General features: G+C 38.2%; 1 protein-coding gene across 5 annotated transcripts in view; it reads left to right on the forward strand.

Moving 5' to 3' along the window:
* The window catches only part of LOC306863589 (histone-lysine N-methyltransferase 2C-like), a 150,581-nt gene extending 143,080 nt beyond the window's left edge, over window positions 1-7,501 (forward strand). For 3 of the 5 annotated variants that reach the window (XM_079407012.1, XM_079407013.1, XM_079407015.1), the window contains 9 exons: window positions 437-532; window positions 978-2,124; window positions 2,394-2,530; window positions 3,294-3,436; window positions 4,134-4,308; window positions 4,820-4,936; window positions 5,021-5,094; window positions 5,417-5,525; window positions 5,617-7,501. In XM_079407012.1, coding sequence (XP_079263138.1) covers window positions 437-532; window positions 978-2,124; window positions 2,394-2,530; window positions 3,294-3,436; window positions 4,134-4,308; window positions 4,820-4,936; window positions 5,021-5,094; window positions 5,417-5,525; window positions 5,617-5,709 — 2,091 coding nt within the window. In that variant the 3' untranslated portion in view covers window positions 5,710-7,501. The remainder of the gene's footprint in view (window positions 1-436; window positions 533-977; window positions 2,125-2,393; window positions 2,531-3,293; window positions 3,437-4,133; window positions 4,309-4,819; window positions 4,937-5,020; window positions 5,095-5,416; window positions 5,526-5,616) is intronic. The other 2 variants (XM_079407014.1, XM_079407016.1) reach the window with 1 other exon arrangement.
* The last annotated feature ends 6,786 nt before the right edge of the window (window positions 7,502-14,287 follow it).

A 14,287-nucleotide genomic window follows, 5' to 3' on the forward strand; every position in this document is an offset into this window, starting at 1 on the left:
CCCCTCAAAGTCCCTCAAGGAGGCACAGAATAGCGCTCCAATTATGCTAATCCAGTCCCTGATGGGAAGTGAAAATCCACCCTGCTGCAGTCACTGGGTTAACTGACATTACCCAAGGGATTGTGTGTACCAAGGCATGTTTTGTTTAAGGCCGTGAGATAACCAAGTTCAAAAACAGTTAAGCACATTTCAGGTCATTTAAATCATGGGACACGTTTGATGTCTCCCACCCTTTCCTTTTAATAGTATGCTAATCTAATTCCTTATGGCATCAACAAAGGTTTGCAACATATGCAAGCTTTGATCTCTTGCCAGTGAGGCACTTCGATCTAATGATAATTTGCGACAGTAGATGGGAAATGGCATGCCCTGTTTCCCCCCCCCCCCCCCCCCCCCCCATTTTACAGCTTTGATTTCACAGATGTTCTTTCTGCAGGGCCATGGAGGAGCTGAGTGGACCCTTGTCTTCTGCAGCCATAATTGCTTTGCTCTCTATTCAGCGGCCATGCAGACTAAATTGATAGATGGCAAGGTAAGTAGAAACCACAACAAATCAGGTTATAAAGTCATCAACTGCTTGACACTATAACAGCCAGCTTGTGTTATGCTTTCATACTGAAAGTGTGGGATCTGCTGCTGTATTTAGAAAGCCAAGTGATGCTACTCACTCATGAAGTCTCCTTTAGTAACGACCATAAATTCTTAGTTGGTTATCAAGAGACCAGTGCGAATTATTACAAATTTCATCATTAAATTGAACATGCATGAAGTATTTTATGACTGTTAATTTTAAAACATTGTCTAAAATGTAAAAATGTGTACTTCCTGAGACTTTTTAGAGCACTAAATGGTTGCAACAGTATTTTTAATATATCTGAAGTGCTACTGGTGCCATTTTCTTTAAGAGAACAGTCTTATTGTCCAAAGAATGCAGACTCAAAATTAATTTTTGTCTTTGATGTCTCTTGTTCTCACAGTCAAACTTGCCTCCAACATCTGACTCTGAAGACAAGCAGAATCTAACTAAGGTGCTTCATCAATACAGTAACAATATATCAGATCTTGATGTGCACTGTTTGGCCCAGCTGCAACCTAAGCAGTCTCCACCAACTACGATAATATCCTTCCCCTCCATTACTTCTGAGACACTCAGAGATAGCAAGTCTGATACACTAAAGGTCACAGTCAAACTAAAGCCTCGGCCACGAGCGGTACACAACGGTGGGGATGACCCTCGGTATTTAATAGGAAAGCGCTTTAAGGCTCTACGCTGGAGAAAGTGGAGCGTTCAAATTATGGTGCCTAATGGTAACTACCACTTACCGGAGGAGGAAGAGGTTGATGAACTACTGAAAAAACTGGGGACGTCTCTTAGGCCTGAGCCCATGCCCAGAGACTTGCGCCGCTGCTGCTTTTGCCACGAAGAAGGTGACGGGTGCACTGATGGGCCTGCCCGTCTGCTAAATCTTGATCTGGACTTATGGGTTCACCTTAACTGTGCCCTGTGGTCTACTGAGGTCTACGAGACCCAGGCTGGAGCTCTCATTAATGTAGAGCTGGCCCTGAGGAGAGGCCTATCGGTGCGCTGTGCGTACTGTCAGCAAACCGGTGCCACAAGTGGCTGCCACCGCTTGCGTTGCACTAATGCGTACCATTTCACTTGCGCCCTTAAAGCACAGTGCATGTTCTTCAAAGACAAGACTATGCTGTGCCACCCCCACAGACCCCGAGGAACTGGCTCAATAGGAGGTGGGCTGGCAGGGACCGAGCATGAACTCCGCTGCTTTGCAGTGTTCCGCAGGGTCTACGTACAGAGGGACGAGGCACGGCAGATCGCCAGCATCATCCAGAGGGGTGAGCGGGAGCACACTTTCCGTGTAGGCAGCTTGGTATTCCATGCAGTCGGTCAGCTGCTCCCTCAGCAGATGCGGGCCTTCCACTCGATGTCTGCCATTTTTCCTGTGGGCTACAAGGCCAGCCGGATCTACTGGAGCATGCGTCATGGCAACCGTCGTTGCCACTACGTGTGTTCCATCGATGAGAAAGACGGCGAACCTGAGTTTATCATCCGTGTGGTGGAGCAAGGTTACGATGACTTGGTTCTTATTGGATCCTCGCCAAAAAGTAAGCAGTTGCACCCTAATGGCATTTACACTGTAAACCAATTCTGGTTTTTTTTTCCCCCAGAGATATCTGATACAGATCTAGATGCAAGTGTATAGACAACAATGAAAGTGTATAAACAAGAATAGAAATAAGATTTTGCATTGTAGATGACATTATGCCTTCTAGTGTAAAAGAAGTCAGTCTCTGAGAAAACTGTTGAATTCTCACGTTGTTTTATGGGAGGGGGGAAACTATGTTGAAACTATGAAACTCATGTTGTGGTACAGGTGTGTGGGATAAAGTTCTGGAGCCCGTGGCTGAGAGAAGGAATGAGACCGGATCTCTGAAGCTCTTCCCAGTTTACCTGAAGGGAGAGGATCTGTTTGGACTGACTGTATCTGCTGTTACCAGGATTGTAGAATCTGTAAGTGATGGCCAAATTATGCTTTTTAGCAATTATTGACTAACGAATGCTCTGATTTAGCACTTGACAGATGTATTTTGTGGGTGTGGAAAGAGACGTGGTAAATGTAAATTTGAGTGGAAACAGCTAATTAGATTTCTAAAAGCACAAATGGACCAACTTCTTTTAAATTCTCATTGTTGAATGGATGTCTACTTCTCAACTTTTGTATGTCTGAGTACCCAGTAGTCTTTGCACACAACCACTTTACTGCTTAAATGACATTATCTCCTGGATTAAGTTTTTAAGTGTGAATGAAGACTGCAAGTGTATGTAGAATTTTAATTTAATAAACTTCTAAATACGTGTTCAGTATTTCGTAAGTAAAAAAAAAATGAATTGTTGTGCTTCTAATTAAGTGATAAATGTCGGTTGCAAAGTTGTCTTATAAAATATGATATCAAAGCAGCATTATATTTTGTAAAAACATATTTAGTGTGCATTAAGGTCACTGAGCTGTAGCATTTCTTAGACCTGGGACAGTATTCCATACTTACTACCTGTCTGGGGTACATGTGTTTTCAATGTTTACAAGTGGCCAAGACCACAAGTGTGGGTAATGGAACAGGCCCTATTGTGTTTTTTTTTATGCCATAAAATTCCTTGTGCTGATAAAAAAGTTTATTAATTTTAATTATCTTCCTTTTTTTGTATTAATAACCCTTATTTGTTGTAAACATTCCTTTCTTAGTAATGGTGTTATAACGTTAATCTTTGCTTTTAGCTTCCTGGAGTTGAAGCATGTGATCTGTACACGTTCCGTTATGGCCGTAACCCACTGATGCAGCTGCCCTTGGCCATCAACCCTTCTGGATGTGCCCGCTCTGAACCAAAAGCTTGCACACATGTCAAGAGGTTCGTGTTAAGGTATTCTGTATAATTTAAACTTTCTTTTCCGTCCATGTTTGTATTGGATTTCCTGTTTTCTCTGTGGTCTGTGAGTGAACATCCATTCATGTCCCGCTTTAGCCTGTGAGCTTGGTTTACTGTGAGTTAACATGGCACTCAATCAATCATCAAGCATCCCTTTTAATATGAAAAGACAAAGACTAAGTGATGAATTGGTTTATTTTGAGTTGCACGTGGACAAAAAGTCATGCAATTCAGTGAAATTAAAACCAACGGATTATCAAAAAACTATTTCTCAAAAAGAACCCGGCTCATAACCGGAGTCATTTATTTGTGAATCAGACTGCATTGTTCATGTTGCGTGTTTGTGTATACATCTTGTTTGTTTAATGTCTTTGCAATATTTCATTGCAATCTTTCTCTACACATTTAAAAACGGCTCAGATAAATGAATTTGTTTTACTGTGGCACTGTAGATTCAGCATAACAGCAGAAAAGACTGTAATTAGTATTCTCTAGTATACTATTGGAGTGTTTCTATTAGTATGTTTGGCCCACTTCAGCAGAAGAATGCATGGGATGTTCATTAATGGAAATAAACAGCATAAATGTCTTTACAATTTCTTGAAAAAATAACCTCAAAAATGGTTCTCTATATAAGCCAGTCCTGTTTGTTTGTTTGTTTGAGGCACATGTGCTTATGTTTCTGATGCAGGCCTCATACCCTCACCAGCTGTTGCTCCTTGAAGACCCTGCAGAGCACTGGGAACCCGGCTGAGATGGGTGTTGCCCCATACAGCAAGCAGTTTGTCTATTCCAAGTCCTCTCAGTATCGTCGGATGAAGGCTGAGTGGAAGTCCAACGTCTACCTGGCTCGTTCACGCATACAGGTGAAAGATCATTATGGCTTAGAGTATTAGAGAAAATAATGATCTCATGGGATTTAGTAGCTTAAATACAATGTTTGGAATATCATGCATAACATAACCACTCATACCCCACACACACACACACACACACACACATATCTCCTAAAGTGTGCAAATGCTCTGTAAACAGAGAATACCCAGATTGACCTATTAAATTTGACAATGTTCTTTATACAAAAGTACACTATGTGAGATGCTGTTTCCCACAATACAGTGCACTTAACTCATCCTTGTATTTTCAGTATGAAGAATAATTAACGTGATTTTACATGCTACATGAGGAGGTCATGGTACAATGCCATAGCATGCTACCATTTAAAATGTTTATTGTGTAATGCCTACTGTTACATTTGAATACAGTAAGCAGTGATATAATAATATAAATAAGTTAGCTAGTATTCCATTCTGAACAATCTTTTTCTGTCTCGACTCAAACCTGTAGTAATTTGAGGTTTGCATTATTTTAATTCAGGGTTTAGGGCTGTACGCTGCTAGGGATATTGAGAAGTACACCATGGTTATTGAATACATTGGTACCATCATTCGCAATGAGGTGGCAAACAGAAAAGAGAAGATGTACGAGGCACAGGTATGCATTATAATAAAACTGAATCTAAAATAAGTGCGTGTTCTGTCCATGTGTTAATTGAGTTTTGTTTTTTGTGTTTTCCAGAATCGTGGAGTCTACATGTTTCGCATTGACAGTGAGCATGTAATTGATGCGACTATTTCAGGAGGACCTGCAAGGTGGAAAATTAACTTGATTTCTTATTTAATTATTTTATGCCAGCAGTGTTAGCTTTAGACACTAGGGCCAAATACATACTATACACAAGTACACAAATGCTAGGCCAAGGTTTGCGCTTGTGTAAGTGTTCATATAGCGACTGTAGCTTTTAATATCAACTGCATACTAGGATTATGCAAATAATTGCTTTCTAACACAACAGAATGCAACATCACACAAAATCAAGCTTCCATAGCTAACAACATTTGCTTCACATAGTATGTTTTGGCCTCACTCTGGGTCTACTAGTAAATTAATTTCTAACATTCTTTTTTCCACCAGGTATATCAACCACTCCTGTGCACCCAACTGCATTGCTGAGTTTGTAAGCTTTGAGAGAGGTCACAAAATCATCATCAGCTCCAACCGCAGAATCCAGAGAGGCGAAGAGGTAAAACTAGTTTATCCTACCAGTCACATCTATAAAATGTGGCCCGATGACATTTAACATTGTGGTCATTTTTTTTCCTTTTCTTTTCCAGTTGTGTTATGACTACAAGTTTGATCTTGAGGACGATCAGCATAAAATCCCTTGTCACTGTGGTGCAGTTAACTGCCGGAAATGGATGAATTGAAAAGATATCAGGGAAACGATTGACAATTGAACATACGCATTCCTTTTTATTATTATTTTTAAGCCCAGGAAATTACTTCAATTCTGATTTGTATGTATAAAATATGACAGACGAACAAAAAAACATTGTTAGGGCATGATGTAGACCGCAGACCTGTAGGCGCTTTTACGGCCTGGTGTTTCAAATTAAAAGACTCCTGGTCCGTTTTGATTCAGTGGCAGAAGAGTTGATGTAGTAATATGATTGAGCACCTTCACCTAAAATAAAATAGGCTGCACACTGGTAACTCTGAATTGCAAAGACAATGTAAATGAACATTTATTTTTCCTGCGTGAGAGATGAGACGATGCGCTCTGGCAGATGGCGAGCGAGTGGTAAACAGGATTTTCAGGTTGGCTTAGGCTTGAAAGTGCTGGCCACAGCCTTATTTAGATATAAAGAGGCAGGTCCTCTGGGTAAAAAAAAAAATATATATATATACACACACACACAAATATATAAACACATAGTTACAGAAATGTAGACACCACTGAACAAGGAATGTACTGAGGAGACTTCCTTAGGGATAAAGCTAAGGGAATTATTAACTTGCACTAAAACAGAAAGATACCGTTTAAATACTTGATTCCATGAGTCAGTTTAATTTTTCCTTTGTTTTGATTTCTGTAAAATAAGAGACAGCTTTTGTATTTATTGATTGAAACTATTTTTGGAAAAGCAGAGTTGAGCTGCTGGGAAAGCCTGCCGATTGGTCAGAACATGTTACTTTATACAGTGTGTAAATATCCGTCTATAAATGAAAATGTTTAAATACTCGACCAAATGTTAGCTGTCTGGGTGACCTTTTGTTTGTTTTCAACAAAATTAAATGGAAAAAAAAAAAAAGTATTTAAGAAGGATGTCAAGATATCATTTTGAGATTATATGTATTGTATAAAATTGTACAGATTCTGTAAAAAACGAATTCAGAGTATTTTTGTTGTATTTAGAATGTAGAATCAATATCGTCTAAAATGATCTGACCACTTGAAGGACTTTTTCCTTACTTTTGCTTTTTTTAAATTATATTTTCGCAATCTAAACGAGCACCAATCATGCTGCGATTGTGAAATCTTCACTCTGTTCATCAGATTAGTGTGCGCTGTGAATTCCCATTTGAAGTCACCCATAAAGCATTTGATAGTTCCCAATAGCGAGCACTAGCTGTTCTTAACCCTCCACAGCATAGACTCACGTTTAGAACTTCAGAGATGAAGTTCAATGCCTTTCACATTCAGAAAACTTAATGCATAGACATTAAATGAAATGTAAAGTATGCTTCTTGTTTACATTTAAAGAATAAAATATGACTTATTTTTGGTGTTGGTAAAAGTAAAAATCATGGAATGATGTCAGACTCAATGAAATAATTCAAACCTGGTAGTAGCACTTTGCAGACCGGTTTGAAATGAAGTTTTTTCATGTGCACAACTAATGCGGACTGCAATGGTTGGTATTCTTAAACAGTCCAGAGCTTGTAATATACATGGCATGATGTATTTTTTCAATTTTCAGATAAATTGTACATAATTTCTCAATGACTGGCTGTAATAAAATTAGTTTCTTGGATATTTTTTTTCCTCCTTGTACAATATTCAGACATTTAACAGGATTTGTCTTTTTTCTTTGTCCTGTATAGTAGTATCCAATGTTAAAACAGTTTTTTTTTGGAAGTATAAAACGTGTGGGTTTTGGAGTTTGTGGAATCAGGTTTAGAAACATTTACAAAACAAAATAAAATATTTTACGTCATATTCATTTTCCTGTCTTTATTGTGAGGTTTAATCAAAAAGATATTTACGTTCAAGTTTATATTTTAATCTGCACTTTTGAATGGACATAAAAGTCCTGGGGTATGTGAAGCTGGTTTAGGTGGGCAGGCTTTGTTTTTTATATTGTTAAATCTTTGGCTGAATGGAGAATTGAATTGTTGACTATCGAGAAGTGAATCGCAGATTCAGGACGTGACTGGCTGTTTGCTACTGATGTCACACTTTTACGTGCATGCACTCCATGAACTCAGGATCAAATCTTGAGTTGACAAAGTTGATGATCAGTGCTGTAATGTAATATATACAGTGTCCTCCAAAAGTACTGGAACAGTAAGGCCAATTCCTTTATTTTTGCTGTAGACTGAAAACAATTGGGTTTGACATCAAAAGGTGAATATGAGATGAGAGATTAACATTTCAGCTTTTATTTACAGGTATTTTCATCTGGATCTGATACACAACTTAGCACCTTTTGTTTGAACCCACCCATTTTTCATGCTACCAAAAGTATTGGAATAGATAGAATTAACATAGATTAAAGTGAAAAAGACTTAATATTTAGTTGCAAATCCTTTGCTTTCAATAACTGCATCAAGCCTGTGACCCACTGACATCACCAAACTTTTGCATTCTTCTTTTGTGATGCTTTTCCAGGCTTTCACCGCAGCCTCTTTCAGTTTTGGGGGGTTACTCCCTTCAGTCTCTTCTTCAGCAGGTAAAATGCATACTCTACAGGGTTTAAGTGTGGAGATTGACTTGGCCAGTCTAAAACCTTCCACTTCTTGCCCCTGATGAACTCCTTTGTTGTTTTGGCACTATGTTTTGGGTCATTATCTTGCTGCATTATGAAGGATCTCCCAATCAGTTTGGTTGCATCTTTCTGTAAATTGTCAGACAAAATATTTCTGTAGACATCTGAGTTAATTTTGCTGCTGCCATCATGTGTTTCATCATGAATGAAGATTAATGAGCCCGTCCCAGAAGAAGCGATTAAAACCCAAGCCATTACATTACTTGTGTAATGTGTACTATAATGTACACCTGTGTACACTGTGTTTCAGATGAGCTTGTATGTTTGGGATCATGAGCAGATCCTTTCTTCCTCCAAACTTTAGCCTTTCCATCACTTCGGTCCATAAAATCAGTCCATAAAATTTTTTGAGGCTTGTCTCCTATTCTTCTTGCTGGTTTGCATCTTCTGGTGTAGCCTCTGTACTTTTGTTCATGAAGTCTTCTGCGAACAGTAGATTGTGATCCCTTCACTCCTGCCCTCTGGAGGTTGTTGCTGATGTCACTAACAGTTGTTTTAGGGTCTTTCTTTACAGCTGTCACAAGGTTTCTGTCATCAACTGCAGATGTTTTCTTTGATCTATCCGTTTGAGGTGTGTTACTTAGTACACCAGTGGTTTCTTTCTTCCTCAGGAGATTCCAAATGGTTGTACTTGCTATTGCCAGTGTTTGTGCAATGGTTTGATTGATTTTCATCTTCTCTCAGCTTCACAATTGCTCAGTTTTCACCCATAGACACCTCTCTGGTTTTCATGTTGGTTACACGTCTAACTAACTATAAATGCAGTCTGCACGGATCTAAAAACTGAGCGCAGACATTCAGTCCTATTTATTGTTTGAATAATCAATTAATTGGACACACTAGGGCAACAAAACACACCTGTCAAGTCACATGTTCCAATACTTTTGGAGGGCACTGTATATAATACATGTATACACTCAGGTCTGTAAGTATTCGGACAATGACTTGAGTTTTTGTGCTTTTGCCTTTATACACCACTACAATGGATTTGAAATAAAACAATCAAGATGTGACTGAAATGCAGACTTTTAGCTTTATTTAAAGAGGTTCTACAAAAATATGACATTAACCATTTAGGAGTTACAGCCATTTTAAGCAAAGTACCTCCATTTTCAGGGGCTCAATAGTATTTGGACAAAATTACATAATTGTAAATATAAGCACAATTTTAATACTTGGATGAAAATCCTTTGCAGTCAATGACTGCCTGTGATCTGGAGACCATGGACATCGCCAAATTCTGAGTTTCCTCCCTCGAGATGCTTTGCCAGGTCTTCACTGCAGCCACCTTGAGTTGCTACTTGTTTGTGGGTCTTTCTGCCTTCAGTCTTGTCTTCGGTAACTGAAAAGCATGCTCTATTGGATTGAGATCAGGCGTCTGACTTGGCCATTGAAGAATATTCCATTTCTTTGCCTTCAAAAAGTCTTGAGTTGCTTTTGCAGTATTATCCACCTGCACTGTGAAGCTGTGTCCTATCAGTTTTGTAGCATTTGGCTGAATGTGAGCTGAGAGTATAGCCTCAGTATAGTTTAAAGACCTCAGAATTTATCCTGCTACTTCTGTCCGCAGTTACATCGTCAATAAACACCAGTGAGCCTTTCCATTGGCAGCCATACATGCCCATGCCATAACACTGCCACCACCATGTTTGACACTTGATGTGGTGTGCTTTGGATTGTGAGCTTTTTAATGGATATCAATAAAAAAAAATCCAGAAAAAACAATATACAAAGGTTATAAATTGATTTGCATTTCAGTTAATGAAATAAGTATTTGATCCCCAAGCAAAACATGACTTAGTACTTGGTGGAGAAACCCTTGTTGGCAAGCACAGGGATATTAATGTCTGGAAACTGGCAAGGCCACTCCATGACCCTGCTGCTTCTTGAGCACCTCCTTTGTTGCCTTGGCAATATGTTTTGCATCGTCAGACTGGAAGACAAATCTTCAGTGTTCTGGCAGAGGGAAGGAGGTTCTCATCCAAGATTTTACAGTACATGGTCCCGTCCTTTGTGGTGAAGTCATCCTGTACCCTTAGCAGAGAAACAGCCCCAAAGCATGTTTCCAAATCCGCGCTTTAATTTAGGGATGGTGAACACTGGGGTCATTTCTCTCCCTCACGGCGAGTCGAGTTGATGCCAAAGAGCTCAATTTTGGTCTCATCTGACACAGCACTTTCAGAGAGATGGTAGTTCACTTTGTGTCATGATTATTGATTTATTACCCTCATAAAAATTCCACCCCCCTCCCATAACTGGACACCTGTTTGGACACCTGTTTGTACACCCCTAGCCCCCACTCGGGTCTAAGCGGCCATTTTATTGACCTTATGGTGAACTTAAGAATTTATGACTGTGTGTGTGTGTGTGTGTGTGTGTGTGTGTGTGTGGGGCCAATGTTATGTGCTTTAAACTTTAAATGATGAATTTGTGTTAAATGGGTAAAGGGATATTTTATTAAAGTGTTTTCACATACACATCAAGAAAAAAAAACATCAAACATGTACGTAAAACGTACAAAGACTGTTTATTTCCCTACAAGTGTAGACTTAAAACAGGAAAAACGTAGAAAATAAAACCAAAAAAGCATTAGATACTATCTTAAAACTAGTTGTTTGACAAAGTTAAATAGAAGAAGTGAGCGCGTTCGTTTAAACCTATTTTGCGGTTTTAAAAAGTTGTGAGTTTATAACAGGTACAAAGTTAGATAATATAGATTCGTTTTTATCTTACGATGGTACGCGTGTTTTTCCCTTACAAGTGGACACTAGTCTTGTTAAAACAGTTTTAGGAAAAACTAAAACAAATAAAAAAGCATTAGATAAGCTATTTCCTATCATTAGAATTTAAAACTAGATCGTTTGACAAAGTTAAATAAATAGAAGAGTTGCGAGCACGTTCGTTTATCTATAACAAAAAAGAATCGGATGCGTTAGTTAAAACAATAAGATATTTATCAAAAAACTATGTCTTGCTTTTAAAAAAATAGTTTGACTTTATAACAGACATAAAGTTAAATAATATAGAGACGAGTTCTCTTACCGTGAAGTGAAATAAAAAATATCAGACCGTTAAAACACCAGCATAAGATAGCTGTAAAAATCTTCTCGCATTACAATTGAAAACCTAGCATTTGTCCCAACTTAGAAAAGTTAAACAAATGTCTATCTTACGCAGCGTCCGTTTACACAACCTCAAGCTTCTGTGTCAAAACTGAGAATGAGCTGCGGGCCGCTGTCAGGACACACCCACAGCACCGCCCTCTAACGCTGTAAGGAGAGTCTGAAGATTTGCATGTTAAAGAAATTAAAGTAATGTTTTAACATTAGAACAAAGTTATTTTATAAATATTTTACATTTCTCAATTAATGAAACCGTTCACCATTCATCATAAAACTTTTCACTTTAAAAGGTTACATAACCTTCTTGTAAACAAACGCCCCACAGGGGAAAAATGTTGTTTGTTTGTCTTATTTTATTTTAGTTATTCACACTTAACACCTTTTATTTATTTACTCTTTGATATTGTCAATCTTAAAACTTCTAGTGTGCTGCGTCGGTTAAAATACACGTGCGGGAAGAAACTGAAATGATAGCAAATGTTTTGGATTTTCAGTCATAATTAGAGGGGTGGTAAACTTTTTTTTTTTTTTTCTACAACATCTTACGAATGTAAATGTATGTCTCACGCAGAGCGACCGAATGAGAAAGTGTGCTGCGCGTCTGGTCGCACGGGCACTGAAACGGTGTTATCTGATCAACGTTGTAAAATAGCTAAAGTTTCTGGGGATTCAACTCATTTGCAATCTAATGAGTTTTTGAGGGGATCTGGCGTCGTAAACTTTGTTAGAACGCGGTCCATTGATTAAAACAGACGGTGTTTCTAACATGTTCAGCGATCAAAGCATCTCTATGGCATCTATTTTACGATGTGCACCTATGCGCGTGTGTCTGTGCGTCTCTGTCGAAGGTTTAGACAAAACTTCCCAACCCGGTCAAAGGAAGTGTAGTTGAGAATTGAGTATTTATAATGTATTTATAATCTATTCGAATGGTGGGGTTTAAATTAACGTTCAGGAAGTGATGAGATAGAAAAAGAAGGCGATAACCACAAACTTAAATAAATACAGGTCCCCAAAGATGACGATTTTAATAAGACGGTCTATAGGAAAACATTCTTTAATTTACTTCATTTACCTATTATTTCTTTGTTTCACTCATATATTTTTCAACCGTCAACACAAACACACACACACACACACACACACACACACACACACACACAAACATTCAACATATCTACACGTAAACATCCACATAAACAACCATACAGTTAAATATTTAAACTTATGATGTCTCATACAAACCTTTTTTAAAGAACGTTTAGAATCACACTGGGTATCTTTACAAGGTGATGAAAAGCAGCATGATTAAACAATGATACAACTTTTGTTTTAACAAATAAGTTTAACCTAAACTTATAACAAACCTAAAATCATGATCCTTTAGACCAGAGCAAGGATTAGAAGCAGTCAAACGATCCTCTGAGTAAAGCAAGACTCTTACAGAGATTTTTCTTTAGGAATTGGACCTATATTAGACTGAAAATTACTTAAGGTTGTCTGCAACAAAAGTATAAGGTCCCACAAATGCTTCTCAGGATCTTTACAACAGATTAGACTTTCTTTCTCACCTTAAAAACGGTATTATTAACCGCAGAGTTTAAATGTAGCATTTGTTCACAGTATAATGTTCTATTAAAATAAAAACAACTGGTCTATATAGGTTTATTTGACTAAGATTTGATCAAATAACTGATATAAGAAACATGCAAATATTTGATAAGTCCATCTTATCACACCACAACCTGACGTGTCTGATGGTTTATGATAAGATCTTACTGATACAGATGTGTTAAGTGTCTGTAAAATAGTTTAAAAAGTCATCTTTTTAGCTTCCACGTAGGATTTGTGTCCACGCTCGAGTGGTTTTTGTGTAACAGAATCCTGAGACAAATGAAAACAGAATGTGTGAAAGGCTTTACTCTTTAAGATATTTGTAATGACAGACTAAAAGCTTTATAAAACAATCGTGCGTATGCATTTCTCTCGTACATGTATACAGTAACCGATGAATACACAAAACACCATTAATACATAACCTTCCTGACTCCATTGTCAGGAAGGCCCAGCAGAGGCTGTACTTTCTTCGCCAGCTGAGGAAGTTCAACCTGCCACAGGACTTACAGAAACAGTTCTACTCTGCCATCATTGAATCCATCCTCTGCACCTCAATAACTGTCTGGTTCAGTTCATACCAAATCTGACCTCAGAAGACTACGGAGGGTAGTCCGCACTGCTGAGCGAATCATTGGTACAACCCTCCCCACTCTCCAAGAGCTGTACTTATCCAGAGTGAGCAAAAAGGCTGCTAAAATCACTCTGGACCCCTCACATCCAGCACACTCCCTCTTTGAACTTTTACCATCTGGTCGACGCTACAGAGCTCTGAGCACCAGAACGACCAGACACAGGAACAGTTTCTTCCCTCAGTCAATACATCTCATGAACACTCAATAAATAAACGTAGAACACACAACTAATACATTAGCCATTCACCAAACTCACTTATTTTATTTTCTCATTTCTAATTGCACATACTTGACCTGTACATACATAGTCGCCTATATTATATATTATATATTGTGTTATTTATTTATTTTTTTTGCTGCTTTGTACACTGGTTATTGGCTATTTCCTGTTATTTTGTTTCATTACCTGTGTCCTGTCCTGTTACTGTCCTTCTGTTGCACTGTGGAGCTTCTGTCACTACAACAAATTCCTTGTATGTGTAAACATACTTGCCCAATAAAACTCATTCTGATTCTGATAAATTCAGTGTGATTCTATCATATCAATCAATAATAAAAGATTTAATTTATATACCATATCTGACT

Source organism: Barbus barbus, assembly GCF_936440315.1.
Source record: "Barbus barbus genome assembly, chromosome: 44".
NCBI classification, from domain to species: Eukaryota; Metazoa; Chordata; class Actinopteri; order Cypriniformes; family Cyprinidae; genus Barbus; species Barbus barbus.